This window comes from Mustela erminea, chromosome 10, assembly GCF_009829155.1.
Source record: "Mustela erminea isolate mMusErm1 chromosome 10, mMusErm1.Pri, whole genome shotgun sequence".
Lineage (NCBI taxonomy): Eukaryota > Metazoa > Chordata > Mammalia > Carnivora > Mustelidae > Mustela > Mustela erminea.
The window spans coordinates 66,232,409-66,250,148 of record NC_045623.1 but is presented as its reverse complement, the minus strand read 5'-3'; the positions used below and the strand labels follow the sequence as shown (position 1 = coordinate 66,250,148).

General features: G+C 53.6%; 1 protein-coding gene across 6 annotated transcripts in view; it reads right to left on the bottom strand.

Moving 5' to 3' along the window:
- The window catches only part of SSBP3 (single stranded DNA binding protein 3), a 161,195-nt gene that overhangs the window by 69,774 nt on the left and 73,681 nt on the right, over positions 1-17,740 (bottom strand). For 3 of the 6 annotated variants that reach the window (XM_032303679.1, XM_032303681.1, XM_032303683.1), the window contains exon 1: positions 5,961-6,167. The exons of the other annotated variants lie outside the window; for them this stretch is intronic. In XM_032303679.1, the coding sequence (XP_032159570.1) occupies positions 5,961-6,152 (192 nt within the window). In that variant the 5' untranslated portion in view covers positions 6,153-6,167. Of the gene's footprint in view, positions 1-5,960; positions 6,168-17,740 lie in introns of those variants that run through there. 6 annotated transcript variants of the gene reach the window in all.

Sequence of the window (17,740 nt, the reverse complement as noted above, 5' to 3'; positions counted from 1 at the left end):
AAAGGATGCACAGGACCGAGGAACCCTCCAGCACAGCCGGCAGACATTTACCATGACAGGAGAAAAGCTAGGCAGAGACCAGTGCTGAGGCATCTGGAGGGAGGTGTGCTATGGGGAGCAAGGCTGGGAGGAACAAATCCTAGCTCTGATATGCACTCTGAGAGCCTTTGGGCTGCTAGCTGAGTAAGAGGGGAAGCACAACCTTACTCCAGTTTACTCCCCAGGGTCCTTATGCAAATTCCCTAGCAGAGACCCAGGCCCTTCCCTTCCCTGTGTTGTCCCCTGAATGTCTCCTTTCTGTGGTCAGGGAAGGTACAGCACCTGTCTAGCATGGGGGCAGCCCATGATAGGCATCCAATAAATAGTAAGTTTTCTATTATCAGATGTCACGGCTGAGAGACAGCAAATTAGATGCAGTTAGGAGAGCAGAAAGTTATGTCGGCGAGCAACCACAGGGCCATGGAACACTTTTAAAAAGAGAAGGAAGCTTCAAGCTGGAGGCCACTGCCTTCCTCTGCCAGTCTGGGCAGCTCTGAGCCACAGCAAAGCAGCAATGTACTCAAGTCTGATCTTTTTTTTTTTTTTTTAAGATTTTATTTATTTATTTGAGAGCGAGAGAAGGGCACACACAAACAGGGTAGAGCGAGAGAGACAAGCTGACTCTAGGCCAAGCAGGGAGCTTGACGTGGGACTCTAGATCCCAGGACTTCGGGATCATGACATGAGCAAAGGCAGCCGCTTAACGAACTGAGCCACCCAGGCACTCCAAGTCTGATCTTCTTATAGATGATGTGCCAGAGGCACAAGGAAGCTCTCAGGTGAGGTCATGGCTTGCAGAGAGTTACTACTACCTGGTTCCCTCTCTGGCAGACTCTTCTGCCTCTCCCAGTTCTATCCCAATCCCAGGCACCCTGACTTGCTAGCCATTCTTCCACCTCCCCCCATTTTCTACCGAGATCCGCTCCCACTCTTCATCGTTTGTACAAACACCCTAACCCTCGAGGTCCCAGGGAAACAGCACCCAGCGTACTCAGTAGCCTTCCCAGACTACCCGCTACCTGACGGTGCCGCCCTTCCCTCCCCCACTCCATCTCCTAGCTCCCTTCTCTCCAAACTGGCAGCTCCTGGGTTCCTTCCTTACTCCTCCTCCTAGACTCTAAGACCCCCACCCAGCCCACCCCATTGGACAGGACCACGTCTGGCCTGCACAGAACCCCTGGGGCCTTCCCAAGGACAGAGTGGAGATGATACACTAGCTAAGGGAAAGAGCGGGAGGGATGTGATAATGTACACCTTGGTGCGATAAGCCTCAAGCTGGTGTCAGTCCCGTGTCACTGAACGCACCCACGGAGGACAGGGGAAAAGCTACAAGTCCGAACAGGCATAGAGTTTCAGGCCAGGACACCAGGTTCATTATCAGTGAACATCAGGTTATCTGAAACCAGACTGGCATAACAGAGGTAAAAAGCCACGGCAAAAGAATGGCCTCATATGAGGCCATGTTCAGCACTCTCCTGGATAATCCCTGGGTGGGGGTGAGTGGGACCAGTACCCTGGTGTCTGACGCTTCTTAGGAGCTGTTATGGGTGTATCATTACAAAGCCAGTATCAACAGTATGTGTTTATTTGGTACAAAGCACTTGCTATGCTCATGTCTCTTTATCTATCTTCACACCAACCCCAAGATGTAAATTCTCTATATGACCCATTTCAGAGAGCAGGCAACTGAGGATCGGATTGCCAAGGGTCACAGAGCTAGCAGAGCTGGGTCACACATAGCTAGCAGAGCTGGCACCTGCTTGACACTGGGTTCTTTCCATGACAACTGTAGTCTTTCCCCTTGGTGCCCACCACCATTACTCACCTTGACACTCAACCTCCAGATTCCCAGAGTGAAACCAGGAAGACTCAGATAGGCTTCCAGCTGTTCCCTCTCCCCCTAACCCCCAGGATGAACGAAAAGCCAGACTTCACTGGGCCACCCAAGCCCTGCTACCTGGGGTACCTATGCTCCCATCACACTCTCCTCCTTTTGCTCTTTGGGCCCTAGAATCCTCAGGCACACTGCCTGCTTTGAAGGAAACAGCTTCCCTCCATTCTGGCTGCCTGGCAAACACCAGTCTCCACTACCAGATCAGCCCTACCATCACCTCCTCTACCAATCTTTACACCAACTCCACGTCGCCCCTGACCCGAGAGAACCGCCCCGTTCTCTCTCTTCTGTGCCTGGCTGACCCTGGCCTGGGCCCTGCATGGAACCACACGCTGTACTGTGTTCAATGCTCTGTCTGGCTTTCCTTGACGGTGGGCTCCTTGAGGGCAAAGATCCCATCCTAATTAATCTTTGAATCTCTTGTGCTGAAGAATGAATGTTTTAAAGCACAACCCCCCAAACAAAAAATCCCAAGCCCCCTCACCAGAACAATATTAGAATAACAAAGAAGATTAGAACGATGCACCCCAAACCAGAGGGGCAGGGATTCATTCCTAGGTCCGTTCTGAAAATGAAGAAAACCTAAGAAAAAGGTAATGTCTGCCACTGGCTTCTCACAGATTTGGAATAGTTAGAGAGAGGAGAGGAAAAGCTGGTCCAACTTACCACGGTGACAAAGTGATAATGCACTTTTTGACTGCATGAGGCACACACAGCCTATAGCTTTAGGGACTAAACCAGGCCCATTTGTCAACAGCACTCCCAGGGCGTGTAAGGCAAACAGGGCATGCGACTTCGAGTGGTGTGGACTATCAAGCAGGTTTTGTCATCTTCCCGCACCTTAGGACACCACTGGCAAACCTGCCTTCCGGGCCTGGCCTGAAGGAGTGAGCTCTGCCTGGAGGGCGGTTATAAAATTTCCATCAGACCCCATAAGAAAGAGCTGCTTCCAAACAATTTTGTAAGTTGCCTCAATGAGAGTCGAAGTTTCCACAACGAGCCAGACCAAGTCAACACAAGCTTGAGCTTTAGCCACGGTACAGGACCCTAGAATGAAGGGAGGCCTCAGCCAGCGCCCCTCCCCTGCATGGCAAGAGAAGGGAAATGAAGCCGGTTCTCAGAACAGTCAGCCCTGCCTCGGACTACAAGGTGGGGAAACCTCCCTGTGAGGATTCGAGGCTGTGGGCGCTGTGAGAAATTCCCGGTCCCTTCCCCCACATATTCAGTGGGGTGGGAAAACAGCAGGATGTCAGCAAGGTGGCTCTGGGTGGCTTCTCTACCAATCCGGACACCACCCAGTAAAACTCAAAGACTCTGGAGTGGTCCTGAAAATCCCCAGCTCCCCAACTGCCCTGTACTCAGAAATAACCAAAAGCCTCAGCCGCTGCCAAAAAAGGAAAAAGAAAGAAAACCCCAGGAACACAGCAAATCCATGTCCAACTCCTTTGCCCCTTGGAACAAAACCCATTGCGGGTGCACACAAAGCGGGAGAAGGCTGGACAAAGAGGAGGCCAGGTCACACTCGACAAGGCGCTTTCTTGTCGTTTCCAAAACAGAACTGTCCTCTATTAAAACACTCTTGTTGCTCGGATGTTGGGGGGGCGGCCCCCCCTTCCCTGCACACAAATCTCAAAACAAAAGACAAACCGAGGTGGGGAGGGGAGGCCTGGGGCCAGCTCCTTCTCCCCTGCACACTTCCCTAGTGTCTGAATGCCCGCAGATCTCGGCCCCAGAGCTGGCAGCTGTCTGTTATTATCCCAGCGACTCCAAGGGCCCCAGCACCAGGGAGCATGTCCCGAGCAGGTGAACGCCATCTGCCTGGCTCTGACGAGATGCCCGTCTCCGTGCTTGCTGCTGCCAGCAGGCCGTGCAGACCTCGGGGCGGCACAGCCAGCCTCCCCGCCTCCCTGAAATGGCTCTCCGGGCTGGGCCAGGCTTTCTTCTCTCTCCCCAGGGGCCGCGGGCTCAGTCACTACCTGGCATTTATCACAGAGGGGAAGCTCTTTTGAAAAACACTTGGTCACCTTTCATAGAAATTGCTAAAGGCATCGAGAGTATGTGTTTGCAGGGTGGGGGAGGTCTGCCCGGTGCTGGGTATACATCGGGAAACAGAGCCCACCAACACACACCTTCCAGGGGTTAATTTTAAGAAAGATCTTTAATTGATCTACTAAGAGAAAAAAACTTTTCTACCTGCCTTTTAAAAAGCACTCCCCGCATTAGCTAAAACATTCCCAAAGCACCCCAGGCCCATTTCCTCCTGCCCCCACCCCGGCTGTTTTAATCGGGGTAAGTGGTTCCCTGATGCAGTCTGCAAAGTACTAGTCCAGACCACGGGAAGAACAAGAGCTAAGTGCAAAAGCTGGGCTGGGGTGGGCACCATCCCGGGCTGGGAGCGGGAAGGCCACACTTCCCGCTCTGCCTCTTCTGCTCCTGGGAAGAGAAGAGTTCCCCCCTTAGAGCATTTTCACCGGCTGGTCTGTCAGAGAACTGAACCGCCCACAACCCGAGTGACAAGCAGGGGGAACAACTCCACTTCCCAAGACAAGGCGAACCACGGGTGCCGGTGAGCCGTGGGCCAGTGAGAAGGGTCTCCTCGGGGTCCTATCCAGTACTCTCCGCTCCGGGCTAATGGCACCTGGAAGGAGCACAGGTCCCCACCCTCATCTCTCCCGAGTCTTGAGCAACAAGAAATCTGCGGTCTCCTGTCTTCTGAGCCACACACGCTTCACTGAGCCAACCAGTAACACTTCCTCCTCGTAGAGAGGAAAGCAAAGCAAGGTGGGGACAAGCATGGGGAGAGAGCAGGCCATCCCAGAAGGGGGCAGCAGAGTTCCGGTCTGGCCTTGGGCGGCCTGGGCTCAAGGCAGAGGGAACCCACCAAGGGCTTGGAGTGAGGGCTCCGGTCTTCCCAGACTGGAAACACCCTGGGGAAGGGCTGAGCCACAGGGACCCTCTGCTTCGGAACAAAAGGCCAGAAGGCAGCAAGGCAGTGTGGAGAACCTGGAAGTTAAAGTTGGTTCTGACCCCTGCTAGATGGTGGGGCCCTGCAGGACTTCTGGGGCAAAGAGAAGACCAGCAACCCACCTGACGCATAAGACCGCAGTGGGGAGCACCCAGGGCGGTGCGGTTGCAGGGCTTGGAGCCCTACCAAGGACCCTACCAGCAAGGTCTCCAAATCAAGTCAGAGCAAACAGGCTGCACAAATCAAGTGCAGCACACGAAGGTGACGCACCCTGGCCCTGCGGCCACCACTATCCCCACCGTTACTCTGGGAGGGAGCTGCAAGCCAGGAGGTTCAGGAAAGCAGCTCAATTACACGGAACAAGCAGCCCTTCCACCCCCTACCCTGCCTCGCCCTCCACCCTCCACCTCATGTCCAGTGCAGAGGAGAGGATCCGACTTCTAGGGTCTTCACCTGGAGAACCAGCCACACCATTATCACCACACCAAAGGAAGAAGGCAGCACACAGAAGCAGTCCTCGAATTACTCCATCTGAACTGAGCTCTGTGTTGTGTACCCGGGTCCACAGAGCCGGGGGTCCCAGTAGCACCCGCAGCAGCTGGGCAGATGCACCGGGCACACCCTCCAGCGACAGAAGCTCTCGTCCACACCTGTCTCAGCCTACACCCATCTGCCTCTCCCCAGCATTCCCTGGCCTACCTGCCTTTTCTCATTCTTGTGCAACAAAGCAGCAGCCCACAGGAAAAGGGCTCCAGCCCACAGCACCATCTCTGAGCTTTGTAGTATCTCAAAGGAAAGGGATTGTATGGGGCAAGTGGTCAAAGAGGGCTTCCTTTCACAAGGAGGGTGTAGCTCACGATGAGCCTGGAAGAATAGACGGAATTTCAGAGAACATGCTTCCATTCACGCTTCCATAGCCTTCACTCTGGGCTCAAAGCAAAGTCACGACCTGTTTTCTGCCCTGAAGGCTGTCCTGTCTTGTCACAGCTCCTGAGCCCAGTGTTAAAAGCAGACCAACCCCCATGCCTGGAGATGCCAGGACTCAAGACCTGTCATTCCCACCTGGGAGGCAGAGGCCACAGGACAGCGCCCAGCTGACGCCCCTGAGAGTCTCCTCCCCACCAAGTTCTCCTTCCAGATCAGGGGATTGAGCCAGCTTCCTGGAAATGTCTCCTCCACTCTGAATCCACTTCGGAAAGGCAGGCTAGGCTGGCAGACTGGGGAGGAGCTGGGATGGGAACATCCTGTCTGCATCAGGGCAGGGGGGTGGGGCTCAGAGGCTGTCCACGTGTGCTCAAGGCTCTCCTCACCCCACCCCGCCCCACCCACCCCTGCCGGCCCCACTGAGCAGGAAGTGTTCATTCAACCGACAAACAAGCATCTGGGGGTCGTGGTAGGGTTAGGGCGGTGAAGCCAACCTGATTTGTGGAAGTGAATAATCCAAGACAATGGCTGTGCGACAGCGGAGAAATCAGCCCCAGATGCCGGCCAGAGCCAGCTGCCCAGGGACCCATGGGGTAATCAATCCTGTTGATATGTTTATTCTCAAAAGGAGGACCTAGGGGAGGGGGCTAAGGTTACTGCCCTGGCAGACAATGGAAGGCAGCTGGGAGCTGGTCCTATGGTCCACCCCATCCCGGGCACAATCTGGGGGTTCTGTGTCCTCTTCCACTTCCAGGCTTCTCTGCTCCCCAACCAGGCACTTGAGGGGAAAGGGAGATGACCACACCGAAGCCAGCTGTGGGCCCAAGTTTTCTGAAATCAGCAAAAAGTTCCCTGGGGTCCACACCTAAGGTCTTACACAAAGCACTAGAGACTAGAGTCTCCTTCCTGGGGGGATGGCTGAAGGTTGCCCAGAGGTCTTAAGCTCATGCTACTTAGGTTCAAGATGGCCAAGCTTTCCCCAAACAAGCTTTCCAGGAACCTCAGGACAGCTAGTGACCAGGAATCCTGGGATTTTCGTTTTGTAGACCTAGAAAGAATCAAGGTGGTTGAGATGAAAATGGGGGCCTGGCAGGGCCCAGCCAGCTCGTGAGTAAGCAGCAGAGTCAGGCCCAGCACCAGACCTCCCTTCCTATCCTGGGGCTCTTCCCAGGCACCCAAACAGCCCCCTGGCCCCAACATGTAACCCTAGCCCCAGTCCCCAGTGGGAGACAGGATTACTTGGTTCTCTGGTGGATGGACCGCAGGGAGGATGACCACACAATGACAAACCACACCAACCTAGCATGTGGGACACATCCTAAAAAGCAAGTCTGAAGACTTAATGTGTCGCACAAATTCCATGGAGAAGCAGAAACAATACAGGACTCCCCTACACCACAGAGCTCTTCCAACCACAAGAAGATGGGCGTAAGAACCTTCCATGTGACACAATGTGACCAGGAGCTGTAGCCTCTCCACTGTGCCCAGACCTGGCTGGGGAAGTCTCACCAGTGCCAGTAGGGCAACAGGACCTCCCCGCCCGGCACACATGGGAGGAAGCCTCCGAGTGCAAAAATTATTAATTGGATGGGAAAAAGCTGGGCCTGACACCTGTAATCCTGCTTCCCAGGACCAATATGCTAAGGCCTTAAATATTTCCTTAGATCCTTCCTTAAAAGGACCCGAAAGGGCCCTAGAGGGAAAGGGCATGGAGTGAGCAGCCTAGTTAGGCAGTAAGCACCCCGTCACCCACTGTACCAACAGGTACCAGGCTGCTGGCTTCTAACGCCTCTTCCCAGCACAAGTCCGTGAAGTCAAAGGGCACCTGGGTATGAATACTGGACAAGGAAGGAATACTTGTTGATCTGCCCAGCCTCCCTTGCTCGTAAGGGGAGCCTTTGATGAACAGGGAAGGGAGAAGGGAGTTGAAAATCCTGAGAACAAAAGAACCGCAGTGCTTGTCACTCCGGCCCTGATCACCCATGGCACCCTCTCCAGCCATCTGTCACATCATATAGAAATTCCCTGTGTGTGACTCTGTCTGCCTGGAAAGACGTCTGGCTCCTATCCATCTCCCTATCCCCACTGAGCGTGGTGCCCAGGAGGCACCATAAACACTGGGGAACAAAACGATGAGCGAGGGTGCCTGGCAAGCACTGGCCACACCCATTCCTCAAGGCCAAGGCTCTCCAAGGCAACTTCCTCTCCTTAACCTTGACAGCACTCGAAGCTCATCCTGCAGGGTATCACACCTGGCCTACCTGTGTTCCCACCAGCCACCCTCTCCTCTCTCTTGGGCTGCTGTGAGCCTTCAGCAGCCACGGAGCAGAAAGGACTCGGCACACTTTACTTGGTGCTCCAAGAAGCACACAGCAGTCAGATATGGGGGTTGGTACAAAAAGCAGAAAAGTCAGGGTTAGAACATTTCTCATCTAGAGGGGAAAAAAAAAAAAAAAGAGCCTCCTTTAAAATCGTGTTTCATAATCCCCAGTGCAAGCAAAAATGCAGTCAGAATGCCCATTCATCTATTCCAGCATCAGTGTAAATCAAGACAATCCGTTTGAAAATAATTTGGCAAAATGACTCAAGGGTCTTGAAAGGAGAGGCCCATACTTTCTGACCCGGTAATTTCACTTCTGAGAATTTATTCCAAGGAAATCATCCAAAAATGAAATGCTAAGATGTTCACTGCGGTGTTATGTACAATGGTGGGGTGGGAACGGGGAGGACAGGAAGGGAGATCCAGGAAGATGAATGACAGTTAAATAAAACCCGCGCAGCCGTTAAAGTATGATTAGGAGTACTAAGAAGCATGCTTATCCAAAGAAAAAGCAGGCCACAAACACATGTACAGACCCGGACAGCATTTAATCCGAGTCTAGAAGCTGTGATAACGGTGTAGTGAACATTTTCCTTTCACTTTCCAAACTGTCCCTCAATGGACTCCAAAGACAGGCCACCCTGCTTAAGGCGGGGGAAGAGCCATGCCTGGGTCTCTGTCCTCCTTCAAACCCATCTAGTGCGTGACCAGGCCCTGGACTTCGGCAAGGGGACAAGTGGTGGGAAGACTCTGAACCACGGCAGCCAAACCGGGTGAGTCGAGCTCTCTGTTAACACGACACTTCCGAGAATGACATTTAACCAACAGGAGCCTTCTGGGAATATCTAAATACCCTCCCCAAAAAACCCAAACCAGGCAGACGGGCTTTATTATACAGAGTGCACGGTTCTCCATATACAGAGACAGGGACACCGTTTCGTTCCCCAGCAGCCGCGGCAGCCAACTTTCTGCCCCAGTCAGCCATCTGGGGCTCAAAGGGAAGGTGTCAGATTGATCACCAGGGTTGGATTAAATTTTTTTTTCTTCTTAAATCCCCTTAACTGAGAAAGCAGCTTGAGCCAATTCTGCTTTTCTCGCAGACACCAAAACACCAAGCTGTAGTTACCCCAGTTCATCTTCACACCCCCAGCGTTTGGGGGAGGGGCGGACTGAGCTTTCCAAGCAGCTCTCTGCAGTCCCACCTCCCCGTAGAGAAGCTGGAAGCACAGGCTTAAAGGAACAGGATGCTGGGAAAGGGCCACATCCCCAGAACCACCCCCCAACCTGCCCCCTCACCACCACAGGCGCCAGGGTCTCCCTTCAGAAGAGGGAGGCGGCACTGCCTCCCACAGGCCTTGCTCTCAGATCCCCAGCTCCACTCAGGAGCCTTCCCCCTCCTCTGCTCCGCTCGGCCACTGCAGAGGTCTTCCAGACTAGCAGACTACTCGCCCTGGCCTGACCTCCACCACTTAACATAGCCTCAGAACTCACTGAGAGGGTGAGTGGAGGGAGAAGGTCACAGTGTCCTAGGATATACCAGGCGCCTTCTTCCCACGATCTCCTTTTCTCCCCTCAGCAACCTGACCAGGAGATACTCCCATTTTATAAAAGTCTTGGAGATGCTGCCCTGCTGTGGCTGACTCCTTTGCATTCTAGACTTTCTACACCACACTGGCTATTGCAGACCACGCTCAACAGGAGACAGGGAACCAACCACTACTGAGCACTGACTATGTGCCAAATCCTCTTACACACACACTTTTTTTTTTTTTAAGATTTTATTTATTTCAGAGAGAGTGCATAGAGGGGGAGGGACAAGCAAACTTACCCGCTGAGCTGGGAGCCCGACATGAGGCTCGATCCCAAGACCCTGAGATGGTGACCTGAGCGGAAGGCAGACACTTAACTGACCAAGCCACCCGGGTGCCCCCTACACACACTCTTTCTAATTCTTCTAACCTGGAGAAGAGGAACTCTAGCCTCATCCCCCATCCGCAGATGAGAAACCGGAGGCTCAGAGAAGAGCTGACTTCCTACTCACACAGCTTCTGCGTGATGAGCTAGACTTGAGCCCACCTCCGCCCCTGTTCAACTGTCCAAAGTTCCTCCAGGAAACAGCCTGCAAACCACCTGTGTAGCTCCCTGCCAGGCCTACACCAAGCGGTGTAGACATGTGCTTTCATTGAGGAGAAAGGCAGGCAAAAACCAGGGTAAAGGAACTCCTGAGGATTTACCTCTAATGGGGAAATTTCTAAACACACAAGCGGCAGTGGTGGCAACAGCATGGGACAGGGGTTCTCCAGGGAGGAGGGCGCTGCCTCCCAGATCAGCAGCTTCTTCCAAAACCTTACCACCCACTGAGCCCACCTTCAGCCCAACAACTAGGAGGATCCTTAATTCCACCCCACTCCCAGGAAACCCATTCTGTTACCTGCTTTCCAACCCAGACCCTCTCTGATTCTGTTAACAATCAACCCTCCAGGCAGGCGTCAGCCTTCCAAAAGCACAATGACTGCCTCCAGGAAAAATGGCCCAAAGCAGGTTCTGCATCAATTTATTAGGCTTTAAAAAGGGTCCAGAAGAAGGGGAAGGGGGCAGTGAAGACATGGTGTTTCCAGTATTTCTACTATCCTTTTGTTGGCCCCTTCCTCTTTCAAGGAAGCAGGTGGTGTGGGAAAGGCCTAAGGAACCAGCCAACCACAAAGATCAGTGCTTAGGAGCCCAGTTCCGAACTCTCTGTCTGGACACACTCCACAGTTTTTCAGGTTTTGACAGAAGGGGGGCTCTCTCAGCTCACAGAGCCCCCTGAAATCCAGCAACTGGAGGCCACCTCCTGCTGCTCCCGCCATCATGGACACTCAGGTACCTGCTCCACACCAGGCAGAGAGAAGGGGGTAGGACTTCAAGGTGAATCTGATGTGCCCCGGCCTTTAGGGCCTTCCAGTCGAGTGGGGGAGAGATTCACCACAATCACCAGTGACTTCCAAGGGAAGAAAGGCATCAGATAAAAGTTACGTGGAAGATGGGATGCCTGGGTGGCTCAGCTGGTTAAGTGTCTTACTTTGGCCCAGGTCATGATCCTGGGGTCCTGGGACCAAGCTCTGCGTCAGGCTCTCTGCTCAGTGGGGAATCTGCCCCTCTCTCTCTCTCTCTCTCACTCTCTCTCTCTGCCCCTCCCCTGTCCCCTAGGTTGTGCTCACTCTCTTGTGCTTTCACTCTCAAATAAATAAATAAAATCTTTAAAAAAAAAAAAAAAAGTTATGTGGAAGAAAAGCCAGCCTCTAAGATGAGAAATGTTGGTTCTGGGTTCCAGCCCCCATTCCCAAAAAAGAGGAATAGTCAAGATCCCAAGAATCATCCAGGTGTTGGAACCTGGAGCAGAGCCACACAGACAGGCCCTGATCTCAAGGAACCTACGTGGGAGAAATAAGCACAGATAACTTCAATCCCCAATCTCAATCAGTCAATCAACACGTACCTGGCAAATGAAGACATTCACCCAATGCATGTGTGGGATGAATGAATAATGTGAGCGCCTTAAGAAGGCAGAAAAGGTGTGCTGGGGAAGAACCTGGAGCCCAGTCCTAAAGGCAAGCTGGCCCTCCAGGCATGCAAAAGGAGCATCGGGCATCCTAGGTGGAGGGGAACAGCACGCACCAAGGCCCAGTGACACACGGGAATGTGGCACATCCAGGAAACTCCAAGAAGCCCCTCTGTTCGTGAGGGACCAGGGATGCCCTGGAGCAAAGGCGCAGAGCCTGCAAGACTTTGGGCCCAGCTGGAGAGCACAGGCTGTACCTGAAGCAGAAGAGAAAGCAGTAGCATCGAGACACGGGTGCAGCACAGCCGGACGACTGCTGCAGAGCAAGAGCTCCAGCAGCAGCAACCAGGTGAGGGACATGAGCGCGGCCAGCCGTTGCTTAAGGCCCGGCGGCTGGCGGGTGTCCATCCCTGGCATCTGTCCCTGAAGGGGCTCCCTTCACCCCACCCAGCTACTGTCCTGAGTGCGTGCACTCCATCACTCGGATACGCCACGGACGCTGCAGGGGCTCTTCTGGGTGGTTCTGCACAAGCAGGTGGCCAGCTCTGGGGCCCGGGCGGGCCTTCACCTGCCCGAGCCCCAGCTTCTGCCCCACCGTGAAAGATGGGGGAACACAGGCTAAACCCAGGGAGCCATAGAGCAGATCGAATGAAGACAGGTACGACTCGGGCACATCGGCGTGCAGCCAGTCTGCGGGGGACAGACCAACCGCAGTCCCTCATTCTGACGTCCCTGAGTGCCTACCGTGTGCTATTCTGATCAGGAAGAGCAGAACGGAGGAGATGAAGTGGAAGACCACCAGCACAAAAACGGACAGAATGCCTCCCCATGGTGGGTGAAGGGGGTGGTGCACGGGGGGGTGCAGTGTGAGGCCCTCAGCCTGTGATGTGAGGGGCTGAGTAAGGAAGGAAAAGAGGGAAGCCATGACGTTTCACGTAATGCCGGACCGCCTGAGATAAAACCAGAAAGCTGGCTGGGAAAATGGACTATGGACTGCTCTACCCTGCCCTTTCCAAAGCTCTGGGACTGAAAACTTAGTCTACCCACAACCTACGGGGCCATGGTTGGGGCACAGCTATGGGCCTGATTCCAGCCTTCCCAAGGCACCGCTTATGAGCTCACTGTTCAGGAAGATTCTGGTCTGGTCACAAGTATCCGCTCTCCCTCCTGTGGCTGGGTGGCTGCTGAGACAGAGTAAGGCATAGTTTCGGGCAGCAAGGGGGTGGTGGACAGCACTGATGCGGACTGAAGAACCGCACAGACCTGAGCTCTGACGGGGGGGGGGGGGGGGGGGCACTGTGGAGCTGGTTGGGGGAACTGGAACGCTTCCGTGGATTGTAAGCAGCCCTGGCCGGCAGCCACCAGCAACGACAACGGCCAGCCTTCTCCGATCCAGGCCAGGAGGCATGTCCCTCAAGGACCCACTACAAACAGTTCTTTCTTATCACTGCCACCGAATAACGCATCTGGCACAGAAATTCAAGATGGCACCTACCGGTACCCGAAGATAACGACCAGGCCAAGTCAGGCAGCGACACGGGGTGTACACTTAAGAGATGCAGAAAGCAAGGCCCTTTCTCCCAAGATGGGCAAAGGGAAGAACAAGAAGGGAGAGCTGTGGTCTCCAAGAAGTAAGCCGGCTATCTTCCCCAGTCCCTCCAATCAACAAAGCCAGGTTCAGACAAAACCAGCAGCCCACTTAGACCTCAAATGTTAAGTCAACTCGCATCACCAGGCAGCTTTGAAAGTCTAACACAGCACGTGTCATGGGGCAGACAACCTGAACAATGACCTGTTTCCTCCAAATTGCACTGGCACCTTATGGGGGGTGGGTGGGTGGGGACCTGGGAATAAAAACAGAAGGCTCCCCACCTTCTGGGACAATACTGATAAATAATGACTTACACTTCCCACAGGTCTATTCACTGAACCCTAGCCTTCAAATTTTTAAGGAACTCAGGAGAATACTCCAGGCTTCCTGGACAAAGAAAGGGCAGAGTATCTGAGTTATGAGAACATTCCATGGGAGGACAGAGGAGGGAGGTCCAGCGTCCTTCCCCTCCCCCACCCATCCCCTAGCTCTGGGAACCTCTGGTCAGCCCTGGAGCAAGTCAATTAAGCTCCCAAAGCACCTAAAACTACTCTTTAGCTGGGAAAGAAACATCTTTGAAAAAAGAGAAAAGAAAAAAGAAAAAAACTCTGCCTCTAGGGCTTAATTAGCTTTGTAAAAGGCCAAGAGATGCACAGATAATGCTGACTTTTGCCAAAAGAGCAGAAAAGTAAACTACTCCTGGTAACAGACAAGATCCATGTCCCCAGCCCCAGGGACCCCTCTCGCAGGTGGGGCTGGGAGGCAGGCCCTAGAAACCAGTTTCTCCAGCAGGGCAGGATACCAAGGCTCCGCATCTTCCCTGGAGAAGGTAGTGCTCCAGCCTCCTGTCCCAGCCTGCTAGCCAGACTCTGTCCCGACAGGCAGTGGAGGACTGCTCCTGGCCATGCTACCTGCCTCACTACCTGCCTTCAGGCAAGCAGAGGGCAGAGAGAAGGCCTGCAGAGGCAGTGGGCGGCGGGGGGCAAGGCTCCATCTGGGATTCCAGAAGCCTAGATTCCAGGGACAGGGGAGACTTGAGGGGAATTCATCCAGAGGTTAACAATACAGACTCAGCAAGGCCTATGGCAACTGTCCCATCTCTGCTTCTACCTGTTAAGTAAGGTTGCAAAGACTGGGGGGGGGGGCGGGGGGGGGCCGGGCAAAAAACGAGAGTCCCCTCCCTTCAGGCTAGCCTGGGCCCACCCCAGCAGGACAAACAAGTAAAGTACAGCAGCTTTCCTGTGCCTCCCCCAATAAGATTTACTGAGTATCAGTTATTGAAAGTCGGGAAGCACGAGGTATTATGCTAAGCATTTTACAAGAACCTTCTCATTTAATCCTCAAGCATGCTCGCTGAGTGAAGGAGCTGGGGCCCACAGAACCTGTTTCTTGGGAGTTCACAGCTGCTCCTTCTCATTCTTCCTTTCGACCATCCTAGGCCCCACTCTTCCAAGTCACATCTTTTCTTTTCCACATACCCCTAAATTCCTGTGGTTAGTGACCAAAGAAGCTGCATTCAAACCCAGGTCTGTGGACTCCAAAGCCCCAGCTCACAGGCTCCAGACGTGGGGACGGGCTCTCCACAGTCTTTGGGCCGTAGGCAAAACCCTGTCAGAACAAAATCCCGGGGTGCCTGGGTGGCTCAGTGGGTTAAGCCCTCTCTGCTTTCGGCTCAGGACATGATCCCAGGGTCCTGGGATTGAGCCCCTTATCGGGCTCTCTGCTCAGCGGGGAGCCTGCTTCCCTTCCTCTCTCTCTGCCTGCCTCTCTGCCTACTTATGATCTCTCTCTGTCAAATAAATAAATAAAAATCTTAAAAAAAAAAAAAAAAAAAGAACAAAATCCGTCTCTGGCAATCAGGGAAGGGACCTGCACCTTTCACACAGTCCTCTGGCGTGGCCCCATTCTCTCGCCAGCCTCTGTGCCACTCCACGGGCCACCGCAGTCTCTGGCAGCCCTCACGGATGACAGCCCTGGTCCTCACCCCCAGAGAACACTGCTCACTCACTGATTCCACAGGTCAGGTAGTGGGAGAGCCTCAAGGCCAGTGTCCATTCCCAGGGTGCTCCTAGGAAAGCCTGTGAGGATGTAGCTTCACCTGCCCCCTCCCAAATCCCAGGGCATTCCATCCCCAAGGCGATAGAGGCAAGCCCCCCTGGGGAGCCAGGAAAGGAAAAAGCCAGCCTGATTTATAGAATTTACCAAATGGGTCCATTTTTCACCAAGTTCCGGGTGCTTTGGGGACAACTCCAGGTTTTTAGGAGAAAGAGATTAATGGCAGGGAGTTAATGGGGCAGTGATATATCCTGCCTGAAATTTTCTGAAAAGTTCTGTGTCAAGGTGTGCAAGTCCACTGGACCTGCCGTGATTTAGTACGGCAGCCCCTGAGAACAGGCAGGCCCACTGCATCGGTAAATCTGCTCAACGAGGTCGTTTCTGGAGGGCAGTTTACAAGATATATGGCCTGAGGTGTTGCCAAACTTCCCAGCTAGCTGAGCCCCAAATGTGAAGACAATGGGAGAGCCAAGGTAGAGAGCGAGCCCCCCTCTCCTAGGAGGTGGGAAAAGTATGTCGGGAGCAGCAATGCTGGAGAACCAAGGAAAGACGAACTTAAGTTCTCTGGTTTCCTGCTTGTGCTTGGGTGGGGGGGAAGAACAAAGGCACTCGAGAGAGCAGAGCCAAGAGTGAACTCAGGCATCACCCACTGGGATACCATCTTATTACTGAGAAGACAGAGCCTCGACCGCTAGCACACATGGCAGGCTGGTGTCTCCAACCAGGATCTGACTTTCCCAGGGCAGTCCCGCCCCTGACCACTGTCCCCACCCCCGACTCCAGTCCCCAACCAGAATGCACTGCCCAGGCCTGCCCTTTTCTCAAAAAGCCTCCCTCTGATCGCACAGGGAGAAGGCAGGATGGCATTGTGCCTCTCTAGCTCAGGGGTCACCAGGCTCACCAGCTCATCTGGGAGCTACAGACATTGCCTAAATGATGGCAGACACAATCCCTGAGGGTACAACCCTCCCCTCCAACAAGTCCTGAGCAGGGAGAGATCACACACGCCACCCCAGATCTTTCTGTGGGCGACAGATACGATCACGATCATCGTCCCAAGATGAGATGCTCCCTCACTCTGTAGCTCCCACTGATGTAAGAGTCCGTATCAGATCGATTACAACACCATCATCATTCCCCATTACCTTTGCTGGAGGATTTGATTATTGGATTAACTCATAATCTGCCTTCCTGGTTGTTTTTTGCCTATTGCTCTCTTTATACCAAAATCACATGTAAGTAGAACTTAATCAAACGGCCCCAAAAAAAGGCATTTGAAGTCTCAACTGCTGATGTCGATGCATTAGAGGCATTACTGCTTCTCCTCTGATTTTCTCCATACTCCTCACCTTATTCTGAAATCCCTAGAACCAAAACCCTTATCTGTGGACTTAACACAGTGGCAAAGATAATCCAAGGGAAAGTCCTGCTTGACATCAGGGCTGTGCTTTCCAGTGGATTTCCAGGGCCCACCCCAGCCATCTGGGACACCTCCATGCCACAGCTCAGTGGGTACCAACCGGGAATGGGGCACAAAGGGCTAGGTGCTGATGTGGGGTCCCTTTCAGGGAGAGGGGGCTGCCAGTGGCTGCAGCAGTGGGCTCAAACTCTCCAATCTCCCTCCAGGAGCTCACGGTAATCTGATGATCGCAGTGGATAATTAGAGTCTCTTATCAAAACAATTAGCGGATGAATGAACAGCCAGCTCCGTCTCCAACACAACTGCCCGAGAGCAGCAAGGAGGGAGAGGCAGAGGCAAGGGAAATGAGGAATCACAGTCAATGGCCATCCTGTCCGCTTGGGAACAGGCGTCCCAATTCTAAAGCACACACTCACTGCTCCAGCCTCATCTCGAGCTGGGCTCCTCCGTGCCCGCCTATGTCCCCAGCAGCGGCCCAGAATGCCCTCCCCAAGCGTCTTCCCTTTTCCCACTCCTCCTCCGGGAAGTATCAGCCTCGTCCTCCTGGCACCCTCTTCCCTGCAGAGTTCTGTGCATACCCTCTATTTACCCAGGCTGGGACACCCAGGGCAGCACTCAGAGCTCTACTTTCCGTGGCTACTAGCACCGGATAAGGGCTCCGTAAAGGTCCATGGCTCCAACGAGCAAGCGAACCTGGCCTGCTTCTCTCCCTCGGTGTTCCCTGGGAATACCCAGGCCGTTCCACCCAGTGCCCCCATCTGCAATCTCATTAGCTAATGTTTAAAATTCAAAGCTCCTCCATCATTCCCGTGTCTCCCCATCTGTAAACAGGCCTGTGGGTCCAATGCCATTTGTTTCCACCGGCGAAAATATACAAGGATTAGCCAGAAAGCCCTCTGGAAACGTAATCCAAAGTAGCATGGATCTAAGGTGGGACCGGTCTACCAGAAGAGGTGGTCCTTCCTGTTTAGTTTTTGGACCTGGGAAATGA